This window comes from Catharus ustulatus, chromosome Z, assembly GCF_009819885.2.
Source record: "Catharus ustulatus isolate bCatUst1 chromosome Z, bCatUst1.pri.v2, whole genome shotgun sequence".
In the NCBI taxonomy this organism is placed as follows: domain Eukaryota; kingdom Metazoa; phylum Chordata; class Aves; order Passeriformes; family Turdidae; genus Catharus; species Catharus ustulatus.
This window is the reverse complement of record NC_046262.2, coordinates 34,068,379-34,095,682: the sequence shown is the minus strand read 5'-3', so window position 1 is coordinate 34,095,682 and position 27,304 is coordinate 34,068,379. Positions and strand designations below refer to the sequence as shown.

Here is a 27,304-nt window from a genome sequence, read left to right as displayed (position 1 = left end):
AACATCTATATTGGGAAAGAAGACAGGAAAGAAAGGAAGAGTGCATGTCATGTACTGGGAAAGTAATATCAGCCATACTGGAGCAGCTCAGGAATACCCAAAGGGTCACTTAAAAATGAGGTACAGGCCACATTTGAACTTTTAACAAAAACATAATATATTTTTTCCTGGTTTATAACCTATAATCTGCTGGTTTTATCCACAGCTTTAAATCTGAAGAATCAACTGCTTTCTCAACACAAGTAGAGGATTACAGTAAAGGACTAATAAGCCATCCCTTATTTTGATATGTGTATGTAATTTTTGGGTGAAAGAAAATATGAAGACTGTGAAATGACTTGGTGTTTCACATCTTTGCTGACACTCATGTTTGTATCTACACTGACAAACACAGAAGACATAAATGGTCTGTGCTGCAGAAAATTCCTTAAGACTTTTGGAAAAGGAGAAGAGTAGCCCAACTTATCTTACAGTAATTTTTGCTACTGAGAGGTCAAGTAGTGCAGTTTGGGGATTTATTCTGGCAGTAAATTGTATTTTCTAATCTCTAATATTCATTTGCTGCTGATGAGAAAGGAAGCAGCTTGTGAGCAGCTGCTGCACTGGAAAATGAAGGAGACATGTGCAAGGAGCTTCTATTCATAAAATAAATGGATTTGCCTTCAGCTCTAGCAGAGTATTCTCAAATCCTGAGATTCCTCCCAGAAAAGAGAGATATAGAGCTTCTGGGGCACACAGATGAAGAAAGAAATTCATAGCCAAAAGTGGCTCTGAATTCTGCTATGGACTAGAACTCAGTGGAGCAGAATTGTTGCTAAAGAACAAGATTTCATTTTCGTATGCGGTTTCAGATTTTAGAGTGTGATGGTGTGTGTGCAGGCATGCACACACACAAGGTGTGAGTTCATATGTGTATCTAGGGGAGAGAAAAAGCTCATAACAGAAATGTGTAAAAGTCATGAGCAGCTTGATGGCTGAGCTGAGCTGCAGGGAAGCTTATACTTTACTGTTCTCAATATTTCACTCAGTGGTACGTATTTTATTAATTTTAAACAAAACCACTTGACACCAAGTGAGCCAGCCAAAGGATAAGCAAACAGAAATGACTGAAAAATTATGCAGGGGCAAAGAACTCTGCACTGTTGGCCAAGGTCACTTTGAAAAGAGTGCACTACTGAGTTAGCTGGGACTGAGGAAAACTTCTGAGAGCAGGACTCATATGTGTGTTGGAATCAGTGATCTGAGAGAGGGAAACCAGACACCATGGTATAAATAGAGCATTGCAGGTTACCAAGGCTCTCTTAGACAAGTTTACACTAACTTCTTCTACTTACATAAATGATCAGGTCCTTTCAGCACGAGGCGAACTTGCCTGCTTCCATAGGGAATAGCAACCACTGTATCATTCACTGTGGGAATGCAAAAATGCATGGAATAAATAAGCAAGGAAATTCCCATCTGTTTTCAAACAAGCATTGAAATAGGTGTTTACAAGGCAGTCAAAAGAAAAGCCTTAGGACCAATTAAAAACACCAAGAACTATTATTAAATATCTGGAAAAAGAACCAGTCAAATGTAGTAAGAACTTTGTGCTTAGAAGAATCCAAACCTGTTGATTTTATTTATCCCCAACTCCTTCACAACTATTTATGGTTTTCATGAGTAACTAATAAGTTTATATTTCATCACAACTCCACTTAAAGCTCTCAAGTATTTTGGTATTTTGAATCAGTGCTCATGGTGAAGTAGAGAAGCAGATGCTCATTCTGATGTTTAACCAGAATAGCTTTCCCATTTTTCACTTAACTTCATCCCACTTTAACCCCACAGCTTCTCCAAGATCCTGTCCGTGCTATGATGGTCTTGAAATGCTGTCAGATATATCATCCCTTTCACACCTCTTATTTTAATGACCATAAGTGCTATAATTCTGCTTCCTTTTCTACACTGCTAGCACAAAGCCCCTGGAAAAGCAGAATCCCATTAGACTGTCATATAAATAGGTATTAAAGCAGGATCTTGCACCTATGAAGCCTTGGGTGCTTTGCCAATTGCATTTAAACCAAGGTGTGAATTAACATGCAGGCCACATGCAGCTGTGAAAATTAGTCAGGTCAGCATTTCTAAAGAGCCAGTAACCTTAATAATGCCCTTAAGGGAGACAGAAGGACACAGAAAGATGATATAAAATGCAATACCTGGGTTATGGAGTGGCATGCCCTGAGAATGCTGGCTGATTAACCAGCACATTTCATTCACCTTTCCCTGTCCTTTCTGCCTTTTTCCCGTATAACTGGAAGTTGGGAAAGAAAAAGAAGGCATGCCTGAAAGGATTTTTTCTGGGCAGTGAGAAGGTGGTGGGCATGAGAGGAACAAAGGCTCTTTCACCATTTATTCATTAGAACTGCTCACATCTATGTCATGAAATGCCTTCTAGCAGGAGCTACAGCTCTGCTCTCAAAATAATGTTTTGCTTTGTCAGTTGAGGCTAACTCAGACAATAAAAGCATTTTATCTTTCATTCAAATGTAAGAGTTGGGGTCTTACACTTCTGGCCAGACGAAACTTGGAAAACTGTTGGAACCCAGCTAAATCAGGATTCTCACTTATTAGCAAAATAGTTGTTGATGTTGTCATTTTATATCAAAGGTGAAGAGCTGACCAAGAGAGACAGCACTAACAGAAACAGGAACTTTTAAGCAATACATTCATTCATCCAATATATTCATGCATCCAAACCCATAGTATCTCAAAAACTGTTAACTACAACCCTTTTACATTTTAAATTCTCTAATGCATCATAGGCTGTTATATTTCAGAGCTTTATAGGATGATACTTTTGTTGCCTCTTACTATCCCAGAAGTGAGGTGAAAATGTAAGCAGTCTAAGTGCCACAAAAGTTGTGTGGACACAAAGACTTCATAAAGACAAATTTTCAGGCACTTCTGAACCATGACCCATTTTCAAGTTCTGACTTGATATATTTTCTCAAATTATCCAAAATTTTAGTGCCTAAGTCTTTTGTAATACTGGGCTTAAACTCAACATACATTTTGTTCATACCATCTCTGATACCACACTGATTAGTAAAGCTAGGAATATCAATAAATATCAAATTTATCATATCAATAAATAATTCAGATTTTCTATTTGGAAAGACATAGATTCAATTTCTAAAAGATTAATTAAATACTGATATTCTAATACTGCTTTATTGGCATTCAGATTCAAGATACCCAGTAGGATAAATTATTTTATTCATTTTGAGGAACAAAAGACATGAATATGATGTCTAATTTTGCTGTATATATATAAATTTTTAAATGAGTTTGGGAAAACAGTAACTTCAATTTAATAAACCTCGATATTAATTGTCTTTTTACAAGTCTTATTTAAAGACAGTCCCATGTTATTATTATATCTGACTGTCTCTCAGTTACAAGCTCTGTCCTGCAAAGTTAACAACTCAGTTGACATGTCACAGAAAACCCAGAGAGTTTAAAGACCATGTGAGCTTATGTCCACAGCACGCATCTTCTGCACCAGGGTACTGCTAGGACTATATTTCACCTGATCTTGTAGCTGCTTTCCATTTGAAATCCTAGCATGCTTTATATGAAATGCAATGCTCAGTGGGATTTATTCTTATCACAGTGCTTCCTGCTTTCATAAAGCAGAAACAGTGGGGACTGAAGGATAATTTCCTGAGGTTAACAGTGATAAGGAGGAGACATTTCCTGTGAAGAGATGTGAAAGTAAGCATGCTAACATTTAGTCACAGTTCTCTCCAACAATAAGCAGAGAGACAGATTGTTGAGCAGCTGTGTTGAAAAGACACAAAATGCTTTAACAGGTGGTTGGTTTTCTCTGGAGACCATGCTTAGGGAAGCAAAAGAAGGTCCAGGTAACTGAAAGGACAGTGGCTCAGGGCTGAGAAGAAAGTGCAAAGTTTTAGGCAAAAGTTAAATGTCATGTGCATACATAAGATTCCCATGAGACAGAAGTTTCTTCTAGTTTCAGATTTTTAATTTGTCCAAATGGCTTGTCAGTTCTCATGATGAAAAATGGAGTTCTTTCTGTCTCCTGATTACTACTGATATTCAGTGGAAATCTGGAACAACATCTATTTCTGCCAGCCATAACAAGAGTAATTAGGTGAATATCTAGCAGCATTATAATTTTTACAAGTTTCTCTTAAAACTAATCTGCTTCGCTAATAGATGTCAATCCTGTTTCAGAGAAACACCAGCTTTGCACTAGGTGATCAGCAGAAGGTACTCACAACTTATGGGACTAAGTCTCTAGCTTCTTGGTGAATACAAAGAAGCTTGCTTAAATGCAGCTTATATCAAGGATGTACACAATTCCCTAAAGAAGATATTAAATAAAAACAGAAAGATGCATTTTCTACAGACTTCTAAAGAATCACCCAAACCACCTAAGAAAAAATAATATTTCTGGAATCAGTACAGATTTTTTGTAGCCTTTTTATTATCTGTCTTACAAAAGTATAGACACAGGTGCTTTGTTTTTCATAAAAATGTAGGTAAGAATTCAACATCCCACTAAATCCTGCCCTACTATATATATTTCTGTCTCTGAGGCCACTGGGACATGGATACTACCCCTATAAACAGTGAAGAAGCTGTTGCTGTAGGAAATGTTAAGTGTTTAAAAGCTTTATGAATTTTGTTATCTCACTCCAAACCCTGGAACTCGATGTGAGCACCAAGAGAAAATTACTTTAGTATGATGAGCTCAAGACTGTTTGGAACAATTTTGAGATATAAACAGCTTCAGAAACTACTGGGAGCCTCTGGAGTAAAAGTCGACTGTCCAACCCCTAGAACAGTCCTAGAGATTGAATACTGTTCGTAGAGGAACAAAAATCCTGTGCAAGGCCAAAGAACACCTCTGCTGATACCTAGTCACTGATGTACATTTTTCCCTCTGATTTTTCTAATGCTGCATGGCAGTCTGGCTTTTAATCTCTTGTTCAGACCACAGATAAAGTAGACAAAATTCTAGAAAAACAGGATTATTTTTTAAAGATAACTTGAAACTTAGCTATCAACTAATCAATCCAGTCATTGAAATGACTGGATAAATAAAATAAATCAGGCCCTGATCCCACATTTGCTTGTGTATTTATATTAATAGTGACAAATAAGCAAGATGCTGAGATAGTGAAGTGCCAACATTGCTGGGGAAGATAAATGCAGAAAATGAATACAATAGATTGTGGAAAGAATTTCAACATTTAAAATCTCAAATTTTCACAACATTTACATAAATAATTTTGAAGCCAACCTCACAAAGAATTCATATTAATTCACATGTGTGAAGAAGATTAATAACTGTGTCTTTACAATTAAAAAAAATAATTATAAAAAACCTTACTTTTCATAGATTTAAAGTTCATAGTGTTGCATAAAAACATGCATGTTCACAGCAGGGAAGGGAATAATGCCACAGGGTTTATACAGACTCCACACAAAATTGGCAATTTTCCTAGCACTGCATAACAATTACATACAGACAAATGTGACTAAAAAATCCATTCGCTAACATTTTTTTCATATGTGTCTCAGTCTAAGATTGTGCTCTCTGCCATCTGCTCTACTACCTATATAGCATTCTTTATATTTAGTAGGAAACCATTGGGAGTAGGTAATGTGTTTTACTAACATTTTAGTACTGTGCATAATATATTAGTGCCTTTATCCTCAGTAGAAAAGAATGAGCACCTTTTTACCACAAAGCAACTAAAAACCAATTAATTTCTCCTACAGGAAAAGATATTTGCCAAAAAAGTTCACTAACACTATTATGTCTCAAGTGGCCTAGAGAATTCCAAATCCGTTCCTGCCTATTGTAGAAAACTTAACAGTGAGGTGAAATTCCATTCCTAAATCTTTGTGAAGTATTTCCTTTGTCCTCTAATGACCAATTCTGCTTCAGCAATGGAGCTCTATGAGGATTATTCCTTTCTTTCCTTCATACAAAATAGCTTCCCTTCCCTTCCCTTCCCTTCCCTTCCCTTCCCTTCCCTTCCCTTCCCTTCCCTTCCCTTCCCTTCCCTTCCCTTCCCTTCCCTTCCCTTCCCTTCCCTTCCCTTCCCTTCCCTTCCCTTCCCTGCCCTTCCCTTCCCTTCCCTTCCCTTCCCTTCCCTTCCCTTCCCTTCCCTTCCCTTCCCTTCCCTTCCCTTCCCTTCCCTTCCCTTCCCTTCCCTTCCCTTCCCTTCCCTGAACTTCCCTGAACTTCCCTGAACTTCCCTGAACTTCCCTTCCCTGAACTTCCCTTCCCTGAACTTCCCTGAACTTCCCTGAACTTCCCTTCCCTGAACTTCCCTGAACTTCCCTGAACTTCCCTTCCCTGAACTTCCCTGAACTTCCCTGAGCTTCCCTTCCCTTCCCGGAACTTCCCTTCCTGGAACTTCCCCTCCCCTTTTCTCCTCCTTCTCTCCCTCTCACTCAGCAAACACAGAGCCACAGCTGCACTGTGCTATCCATGCTCCCTACCAATGCAGTTACTCTTTGACAGAGAGTAGCTTTTACAAAAAGCAGCTCTCCCTGTTATAGAACCCACAAGTATACACACAGTCTTCAACAGATACTACAGTGCTATATGAATCTTTAAAGTTATGTGCTATTCAGCAGTTGCAAAGTTGCTCCAGAACGGTAGAGCTGGTCTGATTAAATTCCAAGGCTGGGGACAGGTTTCCAGGCTAGCACATGCAATTCCATATGTGTGTCTACAAAGGCATGAAAATACATCTACCTTTCCATCCTTCCTTCAAAACTGACCAGACACACCCTATTTCTCACCCCAAAGCTTTTATAGCTCCATCTGTGGTGCTGTAAACTGATTTAAAAAGCCTGTTTGAGGTTCAGGATAAACTAACCTCTCACTGGGATACACTAATGCTAATTTACCACTCTGGGTTAAAGCTGGGTCAGCATGCAGGAAAGGCCATGTTTTTCTGTAGAGATCTCTCATGCCTGTGTAGGCACTTTCTGACAAGTTAGGTTCCTCAGTTCCCTGTAGAGCTGAGTGACCATGCTGAGCATGCAGGGACATGCAAATAGGCCTTGGAGAGACCAGCCCCTCAAGGCTCGCCTCTGGTGCAGAGCAACACAGACCATTCTGCTCACAGCAGTGCGCACTCAGTCCGTGTATAGCCAGCCAGTAGAGCCAGAGCAGTGTTGAAGAGCCATCTCCCCTGGCTCTCCTGCTCTTCACCAGCAACTGACCAGCTCAGATGGGGAATATGCTGATGACACCTTTCCACTGTCCTCTCCCAAAACCTGACCAACAGCTTAGCAAGGCTGCTTTAACCCCAGAGGCGTGCACCTCTGGGGACAACTAGACTGACCACGATTATTCAGGAACCTGAGAGAGTGGTGTGAAACTAGCTTGCAAGAAATGAAAACGTGACTAAAAGGAGAAGGTGGCACTCTACCAGAAGGAGCAGCTTACGTTTACTTGCAGAGAGCTGGGACTTATAGTGGCCTCGTACCAGCCGGCAGGTGGACCCATCTCCATTGCAGACCCCACAGTTATCCTCCTTGACAGCACTTCCCAGCTGGTGGTCACAGCCAACAATCTGGCAAGAAAGAAAGACATGCAGTTCAACGTGAGCACAAACCAACTCACTGCTCAATCCATCTCTGCAAATAATTACTCTAAATTTCTGTCTTAGAATCTCTAGAGGGCCATAAAGTACCTTAGCAATGAAAGAGGCTGAGCAAATCTGACTGGGAGTGCACACTGAAGTCAGGCGAGAGATAGTGAACAGGTTAGTACTCAATGGCTTTTGCAGTCCAGAGGAAGAAAAGAGTATTGTTGGAGATTGTTATTTTAGGGCATTGTGAGCATTTCTTAGCCAGAGTCCTATCAGAAATTTCCCTTCTTAGGGTTTCACAAAGAAAAATGGCTGAAACACATAAAAAGACAGATAAGAAGCAGACAGATGGATAAAAGTAAAGAGCAGCATGGATCAATAGTAACATGGCTCTGAAATTTTACCTGCTATGCAGCTGGAGAAGCCATGTGGTTTTAGTTATGTTTGACAATAATCCCATTCCACACTGTCAATGCCTGTGTTCAGACATTGTAAAAGATCTGATAAAGAAGGCTGGAATGATTGCAACAAAAGAATTGAGAGTCATTGCATGAATGCAATTACCTGCTCTGAAATTGGCTTTATTCCTACATGTGAATTTTTTGGTTCAAAATTTTAGGAGTTAAATATATAAACTAGGTTTCTCAGTTTGCAAAACCTCTGTTGCTTTGAGGAGCATCAAATAGTAATTTATAATTAAGTACAGTAATTTCACGAATACAAGCCGCACCAATTTGACCAAAAGTTTGGTGGAAACCCGGAAGTGCGGCTGATATTCGAGGGAGGCTAATACATGAACAATATTCTAAAAGCTGCCAACACGGAAGTGAGAGCCCGCGGCAGCCCCAAGCCAAGCTGGAGCCTGGCCGGCCCCGGCTGAGGTGGGAAAGCCTGGCAGAGGCGGGGCCAGCAGTGTGGGGGGCGGGCGGCAGAGCCTGGGCCAGCAGGGTGGGGCAGGGGGGGCGGCAGAGCCCGGGCCAGCAGGGTGGGGGAGCCCGGGAGAACTGGGGCTAGCAGTGCAGGGGAGCATGGCAGAAGCAGGAAGGCCGGCGGGTGGGGCTGCCTGGCAGCGGGGGAAGCCCAGCAGAATCGGGGCCAGCAGCGTGGGGGAGCCCGGCGGTGCGGGGGCCTGCAGTGCCGGCCAGGGCGAGGAAACGCGGCGGCGGTGCAGACGGGAGAGGGCGGCCGGCGAGCCTGGCGTGGCCGCCCCGCCGGCAGAGCCTGGCAGCGGCGGCAGCCCTGCCGGCCGGGCGAGCTAACATGGCGCAGGGCGGCCGGCATGCCTGGCAGCGGCGGCGGCGGCTGGCCCGCCGGCAGGGCGAGTAAACGCAGCAGCGGGGCGGCCGGCGTGCCCGCCAGCAGCAGCGACGGCGGCGGCTGGCCCGCTGGCAGGGCAAGCAAACGCGGCAGCGGGGCGGTGCTGACGGGAGAGGGGGGCCAGTGAGCCTGGCGGCGGCGGCAGCACCGCCTGGCCGGCCCCGTCGGCAACCATGAGCGGGCCGAGCCTTCCTGGCCCCGCCCCGAGCCAGTAAACCCTGCTATGCCGCGATCCTGTTACTAATTGGCCAATTTGTGAAAGCTGCGCACGGATTCTCACTACGAACGAAAGTGCGGCTAATATTCGGGGTGCGGCTTATCTATTGACAAAGACAGCAACATTGTCGAGGCACCGGAAGTGCGGCTTATAATCCGTGCGGCTTGTATTTGTGAAACTACTGTAAATTTAAAATTAACTAATGGATTATTTGTTTAACAGGGAATTAATATAAGCCTTTTGTTTGAGTTCTGCATCTAAGTTATGAATTTTGCACATAAATAATTGAAATCCAAGAAATTCAGAAAGTCCATACAGTGATATAATTACCTTTATAAGCATTAGAAAATGAAAGGCCTTCTAGCATTCTGGCACACAGTGATGAACAAATATTTGTCTATAACTTCTAATGTGTTTGTGCTAAGGCTCGTAGCCAAAGAGAGAGTGTATATATTAACACAGGGAACTTTAAATCAATTGGTTTTTCAGCTTTAAATTTTCCTTCATTTCTGAGCTTTAGGTGAATCAGATAATTAGGTCCTAGAAAATGATGAGAGCAAATAGGGCACTTATCATCGAGATTCATAAAAGCTGTATGTGTAACTTACCCACTTAAACTTTCAGACTAGTATTTCTTATTTGTGTAAATCTGAGTGTGCAAAGTTACACATCTTTGCTAGGGTGAGATATACTTCTGGGTTTGACACTTTCTCTTCATTTGTCTATGAAAATGCAGGCTTTAATAACCAGTATTTTCTTTTAGCCATTCAATTCCCACTTCTAATATCATTATTATACTAGCGGCAGAATAGCTGTTTCCTTGATTATCTGTCATATTGACAATATAATTAATTTGATTTAAATCATAGATTCAAACTTGATGAAAGCTATAATGTTTTTTAAAATTTTTATTTTACTGACTTCTTCCAGGTCAGAACCAGGTCAAGCCTCCTACGCTTACACATTATATTATGATCTCTCTAACGGAATTAGTGAAGCCTAAAGAAGTAATACAGTAATTTCATGATTACAAGCCGCATCTGATTATAAACTGCACGTTACAATACAGAGTGTGATAAAAGGTATCTATTCTATCACCATCTGTTGAGGGTGGCGGCAATGATCCTAATCTCAACGGCAGATATTCTGTTAATGGGCCATCCATTGAAACCAGGCAGGGCATTGTTCTTTATCTTTTCACAACCCATCCTTCCTCCAGGGAGTCATTTTCTGCTAATGACCCATTGAGTCCCACTGTGTGACTGATAAAATTACTTCATCCCATTGGAAGTTGCTCCAGCCAGGGGGAAGAGATAAAAGCAGAGGTTTTGGGACACTAAGGTAGCCCCTTTCTCCACTGGACTCCAGAGGAAAACCGGATTTCTCCACATCACCACTGGACCTCTAGAGGGAAACTGCACCTTGTACAGGAGCACTGCTTCAACTGAACCACATCTGTCACTGCAGGAGGATGCAGCCACCATTTAATGGGACTGCTACCAACATCCTGCCTGACAGGGTTAAGGTTGTACTCTGACTTTGTCAGGGTTTGGAGTTTGTTCCTTTGTAGTACTGTATTTCTATTTTAATTTCCCTAGAAAAGAACTTTTATTCCTAATTCCCATATCTTTGCCTGAAAGGCCCTTGATTTCAAAATTCTAATAATTTGGAGGGAGGGTGTTTACATTCTCCATTTCAAAGAGAAGCTTCTGCCTTTCTCAGCAGACACTTGTCCTCCAAACTAAACCAGCAAATTTTTGTTCTTTGTCCATATATAAGCTGCACCTGATTTTAAGCCGCACTTTGGGTTCGGACCAAAATTTTAGTCAAAATGGTGCGGCTTATAATAGTGAAATTACTGTAGTCACAAAAATGATACATGTCCTTGAAAAGCTGGTCATATCAAGACTGCGAGAGACATTTTAGCATGTTAGAAACAGCACAACAAATAATAGTTAGAAAACTGAAGCAAAGATAAGCTTGTATCTTGACTGTGACTATCCTACACAAAACTTCGAAGGACAGATATACAGATATACAAATTGTATCCACAGTATTGTGTAAGTTTTAAGTCTATATATATATTTTTTTTTGAATAAGAATATCCACACAGGACCTGAACCACCTTTGATACACACAGACTGGTATGCTTTAACTCCCATGAATGCCACTGTGTAGACAAGATGGTAAAAAGAATCACTTGCATGGTCTGAAAACTGAGATGACAATACCTACAAATCAGATTTTCCTTCTAGTGCATTAGAGATCACTAGCACATACAGTGAGAAAGGTCCTGCTGGGGAGCCCAGATAATAGAAGAAAGGACAGAATTCACTTTCATAATTGTTCAATAATTCAATTTACAGTGGTATACACCTTTATGCCTTTGCCTATTTGGAAACGAATATATGAACTGCTTGGATAAGAAATAGGCTGGATCTTAAATCCAAGTATGAGGTAACCAGTTTCAAAAAACAGCATTTATTACTTTAAAGCATTTTTAACTTTATGAATCACCAGCTCACAAATTGCCATAGGCAATACCCTGATTAAAGTCAATTTATAAACTGAGCAATTTGGAGCTAGGTCACAACTTGTGGAGGAAACCACCGGGAAAATCTCAGGTGTGAAAGGAAGTTATATTGTGGTTTGTTTCTTTTTTTTTAGTTGGACAGCCATTACCAGTGTACAGCATAAAAATATTTCCTCTGTTGAAATGCTGTATTTCAAATGGAAGTACTAGCAAAGTGGAAGTATGGAGACCTTTGTGATTATCAACATTTCTGTGGTATGCACAAAATGTATATTAACCTTACTGTATTTGGCAGTGTCTCAGATATTTTTATGCTTTTAAAAGTTTTGATGAAATTAAATGGATTTCCTATTCCTCCCCAAGGCCTCTGCAATTTTTTTTCTTTACTGTTAAATTATCTATCTAAATAGATATCAGAGCTCTGGGAATCTGTATGAAATTTTCATTAAAAGAACTTATGAGTGATTAACTAATGCCAGAAATGAATAATGTTTCCAAGTTTCCTCTCCTCTCCTCTCCTCTCCTCTCCTCTCCTCTCCTCTCCTCTCCTCTCCTCTCCTCTCCTCTCCTCTCCTCTCCTCTCCTCTCCTCTCCTCTCCTCTCCTCTCCTCTCCTCTCCTCTCCTCTCCTCTCCTCTCCTCTCCTCTCCTCTCCTCTCCTCTCCTCTCCTCTCCTCTCCTCTCCTCTCCTCTCCTCTCCTCTCCTCTCCTCTCCTCTCCTCTCCTCTCCTCTCCTCTCCTCTCCTCTCCTCTCCTCTCCTCTCCTCTCCTCTCCTCTCCTCTCCTCTCCTCTCCTCTCCTCCCCTCAACTTTCCTGAACTGCCCTCAGCTTTCCTGAACTGCCCTCAACTTTCCTTTCCTTTCCATACCTGTGGAAATTCTTCCATCTTTTGAAGGTAATTACATGAACTAGAAAGGTTGCTAGTGTTTGAAATGGAGGAACTGGTACTTTAAAATGAAAAACATTACTCCAGATCTCCTATATTAATTTTTAGTAGCTCTTCAATGAAAACATTTTGCAGGCTGGACTCTTATGAGAGCAAAGAAATCAGACAAGGAAATATTAAAAGGCTCCTGAAAAAATACACAGTTCATGAGAACAATAGCTTTTGTTTCTGAGTAGAAGAAACAGAAGTGTGGCTGGGTTGAAAACATGTCATTTCCATAACATTATTTTCACTGTCCATCAAGGCTACAGAGAAATCATTGAAAAAGATTATGGAATGGGTGAAAATGTGTCACTCCCTCAGAAACATGCAAAGGGTTTACAAGAAATAGGCAGGCAGAATTGTTTCAGCATCTGCCCATAGCATGAACAAAACACAGAGGGAAAGTTTTAAAATGGCTGTTACCATTGAAGATGCAAGACACTAGAAGAGGCCAACTATCAAAAAAGTAGACTCACTTGGTCTGCAGAACTAGAAAAGTCTGTCAAGACACTGACCTATGGGCATACTCACCTGACAGGAGTTGGTTGAGGACCTCCCCATGAAAACAAGCACCATGGAAGGCACTGCTTCATCAGCATGGTGAGCAAAGGATACAATGAGGATACCTCTGATGCACAGCTCAGAGTTATGGGTTGGGGGACAGTTTGAAACAAAATAATGACTTTTTTGAATAAGAAGTCTAAGGAATATTTCACTCTCTGAAAAGCTTTGAAATGTAAACTCCTTATCTTTGTTTGAAGCTGGATCCAATGTTGAAATTCTGAAGTTTCTATGGGATAGAAACTTGCCTTTCCAATGCATTCTAGGTCTGATCTTAATATATCCTGGGCAGTTTAGGGAGATGAAGTATTTTTCAATTCATAAATGTCTGGGAAGGAAGTCCCCACTAGGAAGGAAAATGGATTACTACAACAAATTGTGCCTGGAAAAGTTCTGAAATAAGCAGTTTTCATACTCATCTCTATTACGTGTTAAGCTTCCTCCCCTTAAAGCAGAGTAATGAAGCACAGACTTTCCACACTGAAATCTGTTGAGTTTCAGGTTGCTGAAGTGCAGTCAGAAGCTTGAACTGCCCATTGTTACTGAACAAAATGTCAGAAACAGCTGACAATCTAATCCAAACTCCATGAAAATCAAGAACATGTACTTACAAGTTTGATAAGTTTTGGATGAAGCTCTTGTGCATTTCTAAAGGTGCTTCTATGAAGCTCATTACTATTGTGGTTAAATACCCTTAAAGCAGTAAAGGCAGATCTTGCAGAGCTCTGGAGGTCTCTCAGTACATGGAAAATGTCAGCCATGTGGTACCAGAGTGAGGAAATCACAGGTGAGTACCAACTGCCTTCCCAGATATTCACCACCTCTCAAGTGAGATGATTTTTTTATTCTCCTTATGGGTTTAGTGTAGAAAGTCTAGCAACAAAAAGCCAGAATAACAACAGCTAATCCCTAGTTGGCCAAGCCTGTATTGTTTTCTGGCATAAGGTACCACAGTTCTACTCAGAGGTAAAGATTCCATATTACATTTTAGGCTGAAGTCCCAGACTTCATGCTGAGTTTGACTCTTTTCCCCTCTACCCCCTCCCCCCCACCCCGGACCCCAAACTTCCCATTACTCCACTTGACAGCCCATGGGTTGACAAAACAGAAAAATAAGGATATTTCTGACTCTGAGACACATTGCAAAATAATTTTTACAGGATGCTGCAAGAAAAGAGATGGCTATCAAGTTAACAGATCAACTGCCTGTGTGTAGTTTAAAGGTATCAGACTAAAAGTCCCACAACAGGAGTTGGACTAACTCACTGAGTGTGTGCATGAGTGTTATAAGTGCATGTGTTCCCCTTGTGGACTTGAACTCTGGCTCAGTTTAGCAGATTTTTCCAGAAATAAAACTGGACCAGCAATGACAGGTTCTGCTCCAGCTCTGCCAGTCTGGAAATGCCCTCAAGTAAGAAGTTTTCATAATAATTTCAATTCAGTATTAAGAAATCCCGGGCAGGAAATAATGTAATAAAGCAAGCTTGCAAATTTAGCCAATTATAAATAAATCTCTCTGTTTTTCAAAGGGCATGTCTGTAGTTTAAATGCAAGAAGTTCTGAGAATCTGAAAAAACCAAAGTTGCCCTTCACATAGATAGTAATGTGAGGCTCAATGTGGTACTTGTGTGTATTGTCACTGCAGAGTTGAAAAAGGTTTTGGATCAGAGCCATCATTTCAACTGGGTTCAAAATCCTGTTTTACAGAAACAGCATTAAGAGCTGCTCTGCCCTTCAAATTGTTGGGGAGAGAACAAGCTTGAGCCTGTACAGCAAACTGGATCTGAGTTAGTGCCTGTGGCACGAGCAGCTCCTGCTGAGGAGGTATCTGCCCTTCAGTGCGCCAACACCTTTGAGATAATATTTTACAGCCCCAGAACTTTTCTGGCACAGCCTCATGACATTATCCCATCACAGGCCATCTTGACCAGCACCAGGCACTTGGCAGGACTTCCCCAGGTCCCCAGGAATTCAGGTGGAGGTACACCACAATCTGACTATAATCGAAGACCTTAAGATAATTTTCACAATGGCAAGGCAATTTGTAACTATGCTAGTAACATCAGGCCCAGTGACATGTGCAGCCAGTGTACTTGCTGGGTATTTGAGAGAAATATATCTTGCAACTGTTCAGGCAGCGTGAAACAAACTTCAATTACTGATGAGTACTCCAATTGTTAAACACAGCTACTGAAGTGCCTAAGATAGACCTTGCAATGCAAGGAAACATGGCTGGCCAGCTTGTTGATCTGTGGCTGCTGGTTTCCTTCTCCACCGCTAATCCACGGCAACCATTCTGCAGATCCTGCCTGGTATCTGTCCCATCATTCTCAGGTAGCCAGAGCTCTCTCCTATTAATGTGTTTAAACAAAGACCCTTATGTAGCTTCACTCAACAGCACAGCAGACTCAGCACGTTGGGAATCAATGGTTCAGCCAAAGCTCTAGAAGCCAACAGCAAGCACTCAGCAGTGCAAGGGACTGAGGAGAAATTTCTATTTCTTACTTTCCTCTCAGAGAAAAAAGAAAAGTAAACTCATTCTGATGCTACCCTTGATTTAACAAATGGCAATTCAACTAGTTTTAAAGTTGACACTTCCAAATGACGATTAAAGACACACTAAAATCTTGGATGTGGGGAGAAGTTAACCCCTTACACGCAAATTGAATTAGGAGGAATCTTCCAAGATTAAAAAAAAGAATTTTTCAGGTTTAGTGATTTATAACCAAAAAATTTTTTCTGTGGGCCACCATAGGAGAGTCCACAGATGAATGAACGAAGCTCTCTCTAGCTCTTTCTCTCATGATACAGAAATGCAGAGGCTGTTGCTCTGTTAGAGGCAACATTTAAACAGAACTATCAGAACTAACTTCCAAGAGTTTATAAACAGACTACAATAGGAAGAAAGGAAGCTTCTGTGATTATTCATATTCACTTACCATTTCATTCACACTTTTCTTTGGTTTTTACTGCATCTACATATCCAAATTGAGTTAGAGTAAAAATTAGTTTCTTCTTTGTCCTTACATGCTTGTGTATTTCTTGAAGAAGGAGAAAGAAAAAAAACCCTAACTTTAGCAGATCATTACTGAAATACTTGCTTTTCTCCAGAAGAATCACATCTATTGTCTGGACATCTTAGCCCTTTCAGGGGAAAGATATGTTAGTGTCTGAAGAATATCAAAACACTGCATCAGAAAGTGATTGTAAAGGCCATTCTAAGACAAAATTCATCAAGGCAACTCTCCCTCAGCTTTCTGGTAGCAATGTGCTTAAGAAACCAAGAGGAAATTCTGCCTGCTGGATCTATTCTTTTCTCCTAGAACATGAAACGCTAATTGTAAAAGCATTTAATTGACACTTGTGACACATTACATTTGACTGCGATTCTTTGTAAACTCTGATGACTTCATGGCATGCTTGAAATTGCTATTCAGAGCTCTCTTCTGATGGGTGTACAGGCTTCTTTTGTTGGCAGGAGTTGGTCCTCTGTCGGCTGGATCAATGGGGATCCATCTGTAGAGCCTTGTTATACCAGCGCCAGCAAAGATTTTCTGGTGCTTCCTGGCAGTTACATAATCTGTTATCAAGGAACAGACATCTCTCACAGTTCAAATACTTGAGAGAGGCTACATGTCCCAAGGCTACTGCTGAAGCAGCTTAGCTAGTCTATATGGTATTCCAGCCTGCTGCTCAGTGTGTAAGAGGAATGCATGCAGGCCCTAGGAGAACACATTTAGGATAACAGAGGAAACTATCTGAAATGTCTGTGAAACACCTATCCTGAGTCTTCACAGTAACTGGACCTCTTGCTAAGGTCTTCAGTGAGAACCAAACATCTGTTTTGCTGAGGACTCTGCCTTTGCAGGCATCTTGCCATCCTCATATATCAATAAAGCCACTGCACACTCTACACATCTCAGGATTCTGGGTGTGCTAAGGAAATACATGAACAGAGATTACTTCCTGATAATGGAAGGAGAACCCTTATAAGTCTCCAAGCTGCTCTTTTAAGTTTCTTGTAATTGCCAAGCCTCCAAATGACAATGTTCCTTCCTCCCTCTGCCACCAGCAAAGGGATCTGCTCTGAGTACTCCAGCCAAAGATGTATGCACAGTAGACAAGTGGGTCAGCCCTGGAGAGCACCATGTATTGTTTCTACTGAAAGACTAGAACAAACTGTCTCTGCAGAGGTGCTAACCCCTGTTAGTCCAAAAAGTAAAAAACCTGATAATTCAAGGCAGGGGAGTTATAATAATGCAACTGAAGATTTTTTCAAACATAAAAAATAATCCCATTTCCCTTCCATCCTCCACCACAAAAATGTTGCTACCTGGTATGATGATAGCAATTCAAGCATTTGGCTATTCCTCTTATGAATCATGGCTCTCCATCCCACTCCTTTTTGTGTACTGAAAAGACATCATGCTGGAGGACAAGCTACTTCTTTTGTCTCAGAAAAACTGAAATTCACCAACAAGAGAACAAAATTATGACTTGCTACCTGTGGAACATGAGGTAGGTGAGGACAGTGTAAGACAAAATATTCAAACGGCAATTCAGTTGTTCAGCCTGCACAAGTTATAAATCATATAAACAACAGAAATCAAGAATTCAGTACTTTCTGAAATGTTATCTCTGCAGAAGACCTCTAGGTTTCAATGGACTGTCTAAAAAAAAAAGATTACGAACAGGAGGCAGAAATAGCTGAACTACACAAGACTGAAATCCTAGCAGTATATAAATACCTTGACATATTTTTCCCCAAATAATTTCCTTCTTTCTGACCTGATTTCTGTCATAGTCCTGGAAGGACAAAATAATTATAACTGGAAGTTGTCAAAAATACCTCTAAAATAATACAGGTTGGTGGAAGCCCACATGATGCCTGTTTATAGAGAATTAATAAAACAAAGGCCATTGATTTCTTGGCCTTGACATCAACCAGGCAAATAGCAGAGCTTTCAGTCCTCTTGTGAGAGTGAAAGAAAGAAATGCAGGTGAATATTTCTACTAGAAGTTACTGTCTCAGAGTTTTCACAGTTGGATAACAAATCTAAGTAAAGTGTAGAAAAAAGTGATCTCATGAAAATCAGCACACAATCCTCCTTGTTACCAGTGCTAAAGAAGGATGAGAACAGTCTCTGATATTAGACCAATTAATGTTGCAGGGTGGAAAAATGCAGGTCAGGGGTTAACATGGGGCAGGATGGACTCCTGGTATTCTTATTCCCCAGAACTAGAGTTGACTTGAAAGGAGGGCATGCAAAGAAATCAGATCCAAAGCTAAGGAATGGCAAGAAGCAGCCACAGGCTCAGTTGCAAATTCCTGCAGCTATGCTCCAGGTGTATCCCAGATGGACAGTCAGGGCCCAAGTCAGGTTAGTAAGCCTTCAAGAGCCTGCTGAGATGACCACCTAATCTTATTTTTACCTGTCTCACGTAGATTTACTGTGCCAATGAATAAAATATCCAAACTCCAAACAGGTGATGCTGTTACCCCGATTAGCTCTGTATTTTGGGCTGAACTGGAAATGGGAGAGGATGTGTGCAGGAACACTTTGTACATGGAAGGGAGAAGAAGAAACTCTCCATCCCGAAGTCATTATACACAGGGCATACAGCACAGTCACCTATTTAAAATAGCACAGATTTTCCCACTCTTCTGAAATGATGCACCAGTTTGTACAGCCTCTGTCCATGCAGTCACAGACACAGATCCAAACACACACAGAGCCATTTAAGTACTGGTGTATGTAGAACCACAAAATAGAACCATGGACTAGTTTGGGACCTCTAAATGTCATCAAGGTCAACCCCCCAGCCATACATACGTCTAAAACATACTTCTGATCACCAAGTCTGATTTCTGATCAGCTACAGGTGGGTAGAGTTAGCTAAAGATAACTAAGTTTGTTAGCTGACTTGAATTCACTGTCCAGCTCAGTAAAAAAAAAAAAAAAAAAAAAAGAAAAAAAAAAGAAAAAAAAAAGACCAAGGAATCAATAAATCAAAATTTAAAAAAAACTACCTCTAGTATTATGTGAAAGTAGATCTTTAAATAGAAATTTAATACTCTGTAAGTAGTAGACTAATATAGGCATTTCTGGGATGCAACTTTCTTTAACCTGTAAAATTAAGAGAATGTAAAGGAGAAAGTTTTGTGAGAAGAAACAAAAGGTTGTTTTTGGTCCTAAACAACTTTTTTGTAGTAACAAATTTAGTTAATAGCCTTCTTAAAAATTCCCAGTATTATAATAATTGTATCTGATCCTATAATTAGAGCTATAATATGATTCATTGTGCACTTCTATCATATAGATGAAGTAATTTTATGATCTTTAATAAAAACTCCACCAATAATAGTAACAGAATAGTAATAGTAATAGTAATAGTAATAGTAATAGTAATAGTAATAGTAATAGTAATAGTAATAGCAATAGTAATGAAAACACTCATACAATTTAGGATATCAACAGAAGAATAGCTTTTCAAGTTTTATGTAGAAAGCAGAAAGCAAAAGTAGAACGCTTTTATCTTGCTTCCTCAGAGAAATTTAAGGAATCAATAGGTCTTACACTTCTACATGTACAAAAAGTCAGTTAGTATATACCTCTTCCCAAATACATTTCTCATCAATTTCTTGGATTAGTATGACTGGTTTTGACTTTTCAGCCAAATGGTGCAATTGTAGCATCTTTTTTAAAATTTATTTTTAATTTTCTGCTAAAGTTTACTCTGTATTTCATAGACCATGGCTACACTTTTTGCCCTTGATTGGAAGCCCAACAGTGTTTCATCCTTTCAGCTGATAGTTTAGTTATGGACACTTCCAGTGTTTAACCTTTCAACATGAAAATGGTGCAGCTGTCATGATCTTTCACAGAGAGCTGCTGCTGTCCTGAGCTGTGGCTAAAATGTTTAAAGCAAACCCACAAATCATACACTTCACAGCAGTTGCGTGATGTGTGATCCCCTGGGAGCCCTAGGCTGGAATGACTAAAAGGATAGAAGAAGACAAGGGTCACTCTGGCTGTGTAAGTAAAAGAGACTGCCCAAACTGAAAGCGTCTTGTTTATGATTGTGACTTCAGGGAAGCAATGCTCATTTATGTGAGTGAGGATTTGGCTATGATATCGATAGGACATGCTTTTGGGAAACTACACTCTTTGGTCACATATTTAATGAAAATCATAATAATGATTTTTTAAAAATCCCTGATCTGGTATAAAGCAACACACAGATCCTGACATCAATACTGGAGATAAAAGATGCCTTGAATAATCCTTGATCACCCATTTGAGGAAGCAACTAATTTCTTGTACTTCCTTGTCAAAGTTAAGAAAAAGAAAATTTTTCAGAATTCACACGAGCAGAAGGCAAAACTTATGTTGAGAGAGAACTAAGCATGAAGACTATGATTACTAGAAGAAGTCAAAGGGGTGAGGAAAACAGAAAAAAACAAAAATTAAAGTGGAGTATTTCCTCTGCAGCAGAAACACTAAGAGATCGTGACAGGGAAACCCAATAACACAGAGGAGATTTTGTCTACATTACTAAAATGGAAGAAGGAAGGAAGGAAGGAAGGAAGGAAGGAAGGAAGGAAGGAAGGAAGGAAGGAAGGAAGGAAGGAAGGAAGGAAGGAAGGAAGGAAGGAAGGAAGGAAGGAAGGAAGGAAGGAAGGAAGGAAGGAAGGAAGGAAGGAAGGAAGGAAGGAAGGAAGGAAGGAAGGAAGGAAGGAAGGAAGGAAGGAAGGAAGGAAGGAAATACCCATGTTTCTTCCTTTTCAGAGAGGTTAAACACGTGGTGTGAGCTGCGTGAAACAGAGTGTGTAAATCAGTATTCTAACACACATACTCAGTGCAGCCAATTTCCTGGTTTTGTTGCTGTGATAATGTGAACTGTGATGACAAAGAAGAAGCTTGATTTCAAACAAAAGCAGGAGCAGGCTGCTCCTGAAGGACTGCACTCTGTGGAAAGCAACCCACATTGGAGCAGTTCCTGAAGAGATGTAGGTCATGAGATGGACTCGTGCTGAAGAGATTCATGGAAAACTGTCTCCCATGGGAGGGATCCTATGCTGGAGTGGGGGAATGACTCCTCTCCCTGAGCAGTGGCAGGGACAATGTGTGATGAACTGATTGTAACCTCTGCTCCCCATCTCCGTTTACTGCTCACAGGGAGGAGGAAGAGAAAAGGAGGGACAGGTTGGGGGGAAGATGTTTTTGAGATTTGTTTTACTTCTCTTTATCTTCCTCTGATTTTTATTGGCAATGAATTCAACTCATTTTCCGTTTTGCTCATGATGTTAATCAGTGAGTGACTTCTCCCATTCCTTATCTCAAGCCATGAGCCTCCAGTTATAATTTCTCTTCCCATCTGGTTGTAGAGAGAAGCTTTGGTGGGTACCTGGCATCCAGCCAGGACCAACCCACCATTTTCCAACTTTCCTGCTTCACCTGCTGTATGCAGAAATTGCTTATACTCTCAAAACCCTAAAAAAGGATTTGAACTACAGGAATTTATTTTGCAAACAGGGAAAATTAAACTAGAAACTGGAAGTTTTAAATGTGTTGTCCTTGGCATACCCATTAATTCTATCCATAAAGACATTTCATGATGTGGAACTTCACTGTTTCTTTAATGACCATTCTATTGACTTCAGCACTGCTGTTCAATCTAGCTGTAATATACCAAAGGGACATATTATAAGCTGAGATAAACTCAAAATGAGACCCAAAGATCTGAGAAGTAATCTGTATGTTTTTTTAAAAAGGAGAAAGAAAAGACCAACCAAATTACACATATATCCATAGAGAAAGGGATTTAAAATGTTCAGGAGGAACAAGATGATTAGAAAGAAAATGCTGTTGTTTGGTCCATGTCACTATGAATTCAAGAGTAAAACTACAGAGAGAGAAAAAAATATGTTCAGAAGTAAATTCCTATTAATCCCTAGTAATTCTTATTGATTTCTTAGGTATTTCACACAAGGAGCAAAGGCAAGTTGTACATCTCTTCATGGGAAAAAAATCATGTTTATAAAACAGAGAGAGGCAAGATGCCTGCAGCTTGTATGATTTCTGAACTATCACAGTCATGGATACTGACCAACGCCTTGAAGTGTATCTGTATCGGCTACTGAGTAACTTCTCCATAACCCTACATACATAAATAAAATTAAAATTATTTTCAAGAATCTCTAACCATACTCCCTCTTGAATCAATGATACAGCTTGTTCTATACACAAAATTGTCTTTGCTTGCCCTGAGTAGAATCAGACACGTCTTCTGACTTTAACTGTTAAGTGGCCAGCAGACAGAACAAAGGCTTCAGCTCAAAATCTCATAATTGAACAAAGACTCATAAGTATGCCACTGGTGGCTTTAAACCTCAAAACAATATGAAAATAAAAGATAGATATGAGAGAGGGGGTTTATAATTTCCAAATATTGCACCCTTTTACGAATGCGTTATTGTCAATGAGAGTGAAACCCATCGCATTTAAATCGGGAATGAGTACTGAGGTGCATAGAAGCGATGCAGCTGACCTTTAATTTCTGTGAAGAACAGTTTGTGAGCACAATAGGCTTTGGGTTGACCCAAGTCTTGCATACAACATGGTTAGTTAAGAAAATTAACACTGCTGTTTGACTTACTGGAAAAAATGCTCTATGTCTGTGTAAGCATACAGTGATCTTAACATCACTTTTACTAATTCAGGATTCTTGGACATAATTAAATAAATATATGTTTTATGTATAATATTGTATCTCAAGAACATTCAGTTCCTTCTTGGTTGCCATAACACTTGCAATGCAAACCTATAGGAGGGTAAACCTAAAGTTGCTTTCAGTAGTTTTGCTCTGAGCAATCCAGAAAACATATCTCTTTGACTTCAACATAGTGCAATTGTAGCAAAGGACCTGTTATTATAGAATCATAGAATATGCTGAGTTGGAAATGATCCATCAGGATCATCTAGTCCAACAGCTGTCCCTGTGCAGGACACTCCAAGTATCAGAACATGTGCCTGAGAGCATCATACTTCTGAAAGTCTTAAGAGCTTCTTAAAGTCTAACAGGCTGCTGCGGTGACCACTTTCCTGGGGAGCCTGTTACAGTGCCCAGCCGCCTCTGGGTCAAAAACCTCTTTCCTGATACCCAACTTAAACCCTCTCCTACTCAGCTTCATGCCATTTCCTAAAGTCCTGTCACTGATCATGTGAGTGAAGAGATGGGTACTTGCCTCTCCTTTTCCCCTCGTGAAGTTGTAGAAGGCTACAAGGAGGTTATCCCTCAGTCTCCTCTTCTCCAGGCTGAACAGAAAAGGTAACTTGAGCTGCTCCTCATACACTTTCTTCTCAAGGCTCTTTGTCATCTTTGTGACCCTTCTTTGGTCACAAACAGTTTCACATCTTTCTCTTGCTGTGCCACGCAAACCACCCCCCAGCACTGGAGGTGAGGTTGCCCCAGCTCAGAGCAGAGCAGGACAATCCCCTCCCTTGCCTGGCTGTGATGCTGTGCCTGATGCCCTCCAGGACAGGGCTGGCCCTCCTGGCTCCAGGGCACTGTTGGCTCAGGTTCAACTTGCCATCTACCAGGACCCCCAGGTCTCTTTCTGCGGGGCTGCTCCAGGATCTCATTCTCCAGTCTGCATACAATACCATTGCCCTGTACCAGGTGAGGAATCTGGCTCTTGCTGTTGTTAAACCACATAAGGAACATATTCCACTTTTTATTCTTCAGGACTTTACATGGAATATACATCTTAGGAGACTTCATTTTTTGCAGTTGTGATGAACCATATGTATATTATTACAGTTGTCTGCTGCACTGCCCCAAATCATGCAGTTCCAGAGACATCTCATAAAAATGTTGCTTTTCTTCCAGGATCATTATGAACTCTCACAAACTGCTGAGACCCATAATTATTATGTTTACAGTGTGTCAACCACTTCAGCGAAGTGGTAGCCTGCAGCTCCTCAGCTCCTACTGCAAATGAATAATTTCTAAAATCGTATTTTGTCTTCTCTGAAGCTTACATGCATTTCCTATACTTACAGAAATAAGTTTATTCATACATGTTACAGAGAAAGAATGCTTCACTTGTTCTTCTATAACACTATGGCTTCCCAATATTTTAAAATAACTTTTATAGCAATGGAAAATCAATGCTTTTAAAGAAAAATCACCAATTATTATGGCAAATTCCATACTCTTACCATTCTGGACTACTTACATAGACCTAGCTATACCTGTGATAGAAAGTAAAGCAATTGCTCTCCTATAGCATATAGTTAGGGTAAATCTAGTTATGAATTTTTCAATGCAATACCTCTACTGTCGCCATGATATGACTGGCTAACAGGGATAAACTGAGAAAACAAGACTTCTAATTGCTTTAAGTTGACACTCCAATTTTTCACTGTAAGGAATACAGTATGAGCATTTGTATTTTAATTTCTTTTGGTCATCCTCAAAAATGCAGTACTTGTAAATATATGGCAATTTGTTGAAGAAACTGAATGCTGAAGAACATGGGAATATAAAGTAATTTCTGCATTAAAAATTATTATACCATTTGAGGGTATATAATAAAAGAGTTAGTTTAACTAAAATTACTTAGGGACATTACACAGGGACATTACTCAGTGCTAGTATATTTGTCTATTCTCAAGCCACAGAGTCTCAAGCCACATCAGTCTTTATAGTTTTAGCAGTGCAGCTACTTTTAGACTTCCAAGTAAGAATTGTCATGAGAATGCAAATCTATTTGTTTTAGTACTAGATGCTTAGGAAGTACATTTCTAAAGAAAAGCTTTCTGAGAAAAAGTATACTTCATATTTGGACTAAGCCAGAAATCAGCCTGCTCCTAAATCCTGGGCCACTGCATGCAAAAAACTTTGAATCTTTCTCCCATCCAGATTTTTGTGCTTCCAGTCAAGTTTTAAAAGATTTGAAAACAGAAAGCAAGACTAAAAATAGTCTGCCTCATTAGGCAATCTAGAATTTTTAGATGCATGCCCATGTTTTAGTTCAAGAGGTCTAGATGATTGCCTTTTTCAGATCAAAAATGAGATTAGCCCAGGAACTATCTTTGCTATTTCATTTACTTCAGGACTGTTTCTGGCTCAGAGCAGAAAATCACAGAGAAAGAAACAGGGATGAAACCTTCCAAAAAAAAAAAAAAAAGAAAAAAAAAGTGGTTCAAATATGCTAGAAAGCCAACAGCACCTCAAGTCCACATAGACTTTAGGGTCACTGTGCAATGAAACATGAATCTACACTCAACCGTTTTTGAGACAGGTGTGCTCAGAACCTAGAAGAGATGGTGAAAAAGTCCTTCCCTTCATCAACCAGTAGCCTACAAGTAGTTTAGAAGAATGAAGTCTGATGTAGATAAAGTAATTTGACAGGAGCAATGATAGGTCACCAATGTATAAATAAAAGCACAAAGGTAATAAAAAAGCAGATTAGGATGCAAATAAATTGGTTGAATGACCAAGAGTTCTCCACACACTGAACTGAAGGGTCAAAAAATCCCCATTTCTTACTGGTAACTAATAAGGATTCTAAGGTCTGAGGAGAAGTAGCAACTTGCTTTGTCCTACAGAGGAATAGCAGTTTTTTCATTTTAGTACCTCATGTAGTGCCATGAGGGTTTCTGATTTACAGGGAACAATAATCCTCAAAGATAATGTAATTTGATAGACCTGGAAAACTTTGGTGTATCCAAATTAAAAGCTACAATATTATTCGGGTGCTTCAAATCAGGTATGCTACTGCAGCTAACTATAGAGAACAGTTCAAAAACAGATAATAAAACTCTTCAAAAGAACCCCAAGGAAGCAGCATAAAGTGAGAATATAATCTTTGAGATTAAACATTCACCACCCCCTCCCCACCCCCCAAAATAAAAATTTAATTTAAGTGAATGGAAATGGATGATTAAAATAAAGACCCTAAAATGACATGAGTATTGAGGAGGAGAGGGAGTGAACATGTGGGAGAGATCTGAGGAGATGAATCATGAGGAGAGGGGTTGAGACAGGGCTTCTCTCCTTACTTGGCACAAGCCACTGATGCACATGTCCAGGGATTCTGTGTAGCACCGTGTCCCATCCAGAACTTTAGGTGCAAGCTCCACAACCAGAGCCATTCCCCTGGCCTGGCACTTCAGAGAGCACGGGTTGTCGGGGTCGTTGGACACAGGCAGCCACTCATACAACTGCCCCTGGTACTTGACGTCATTGTGAGCAGAGCACTGCTGGGCACGAAAATCACCTGCTTCTGGTGGGCAGTCCTGCAGAAAAGACAGAGGAGAAGATCAGCAGATCTACTCAGGACAGCCAGTTGAAGTATCATGCAGCTGGCTGTGTTCCATAGCTGCCAGATGGAGAGAGTTTCTGTGCAGACAAAAAAGAGTGATTGAAATAGCTATAGCTACATATAATTCAACAGATAATTATACCTTTCTTTCTTCTTTCCATGAAAGTATGGAAAGAACACCAACACCATATGTAAATGGGAAATAAGAAACGCACAGTACATGTCTTAACCACAGCCTTGTGGTTAAGTAAAAGAGGGTCACAACGCTCTTGGCTGGATCTCATTCTACTTGCGCACATATGTGGAGAAGTGTGTGTGCACAGCCACTCTTTCAGACAGATTTTCCCCTTTGTTCAAGGAGAATGAAAAAAGAACTCTGTGATTTAATTGTTTCTTTATTTGAGCTCTTGCCCCTAACTTTATTTTTTTATTTTATTTATTTATTTATTTTTGTCACAGTCACATAAATGGCTTGCTTTGGCAACAAGAATCAAAAGCATTTGATACATATTTGCATTTCTTTCACCTAAGATTTCATAGCTTACCTAATTAGGGAGAAGACCTTTCTCGCAACAGAGAAGACCTTTAAAAAACCCTTTTAAAAATTCTTCAGGAGATTTGAGAGACAAATAAATCTAACTCTGAACTCAGTCTACCTGATATAAAAACCAGATCACTCATACTGCATAAAGTACCTTGTTGACAAGAATTTTAGGCTTTTCTTACCCACATATACTTTCTTGCTGCCACTTAGCACTGAAGAACATTAGACAGGTTCTCAAGAGAGCAA

At 40.3% G+C, this 27,304-nt stretch overlaps 1 protein-coding gene across 1 annotated transcript in view; it reads right to left on the bottom strand.

Annotated features, from left to right (window-relative positions):
* The window catches only part of ADAMTSL1 (ADAMTS like 1), a 433,712-nt gene that overhangs the window by 123,011 nt on the left and 283,397 nt on the right, over nt 1–27,304 (bottom strand). Inside the window, exons 5-7 of the mRNA XM_033085355.1 lie at nt 26,252–26,488; nt 7,481–7,607; nt 1,335–1,409 (exon numbers count right to left, since the gene is read on the bottom strand). Of these exons, the coding sequence (XP_032941246.1) occupies nt 1,335–1,409; nt 7,481–7,607; nt 26,252–26,488 (439 nt within the window). The remainder of the gene's footprint in view (nt 1–1,334; nt 1,410–7,480; nt 7,608–26,251; nt 26,489–27,304) is intronic.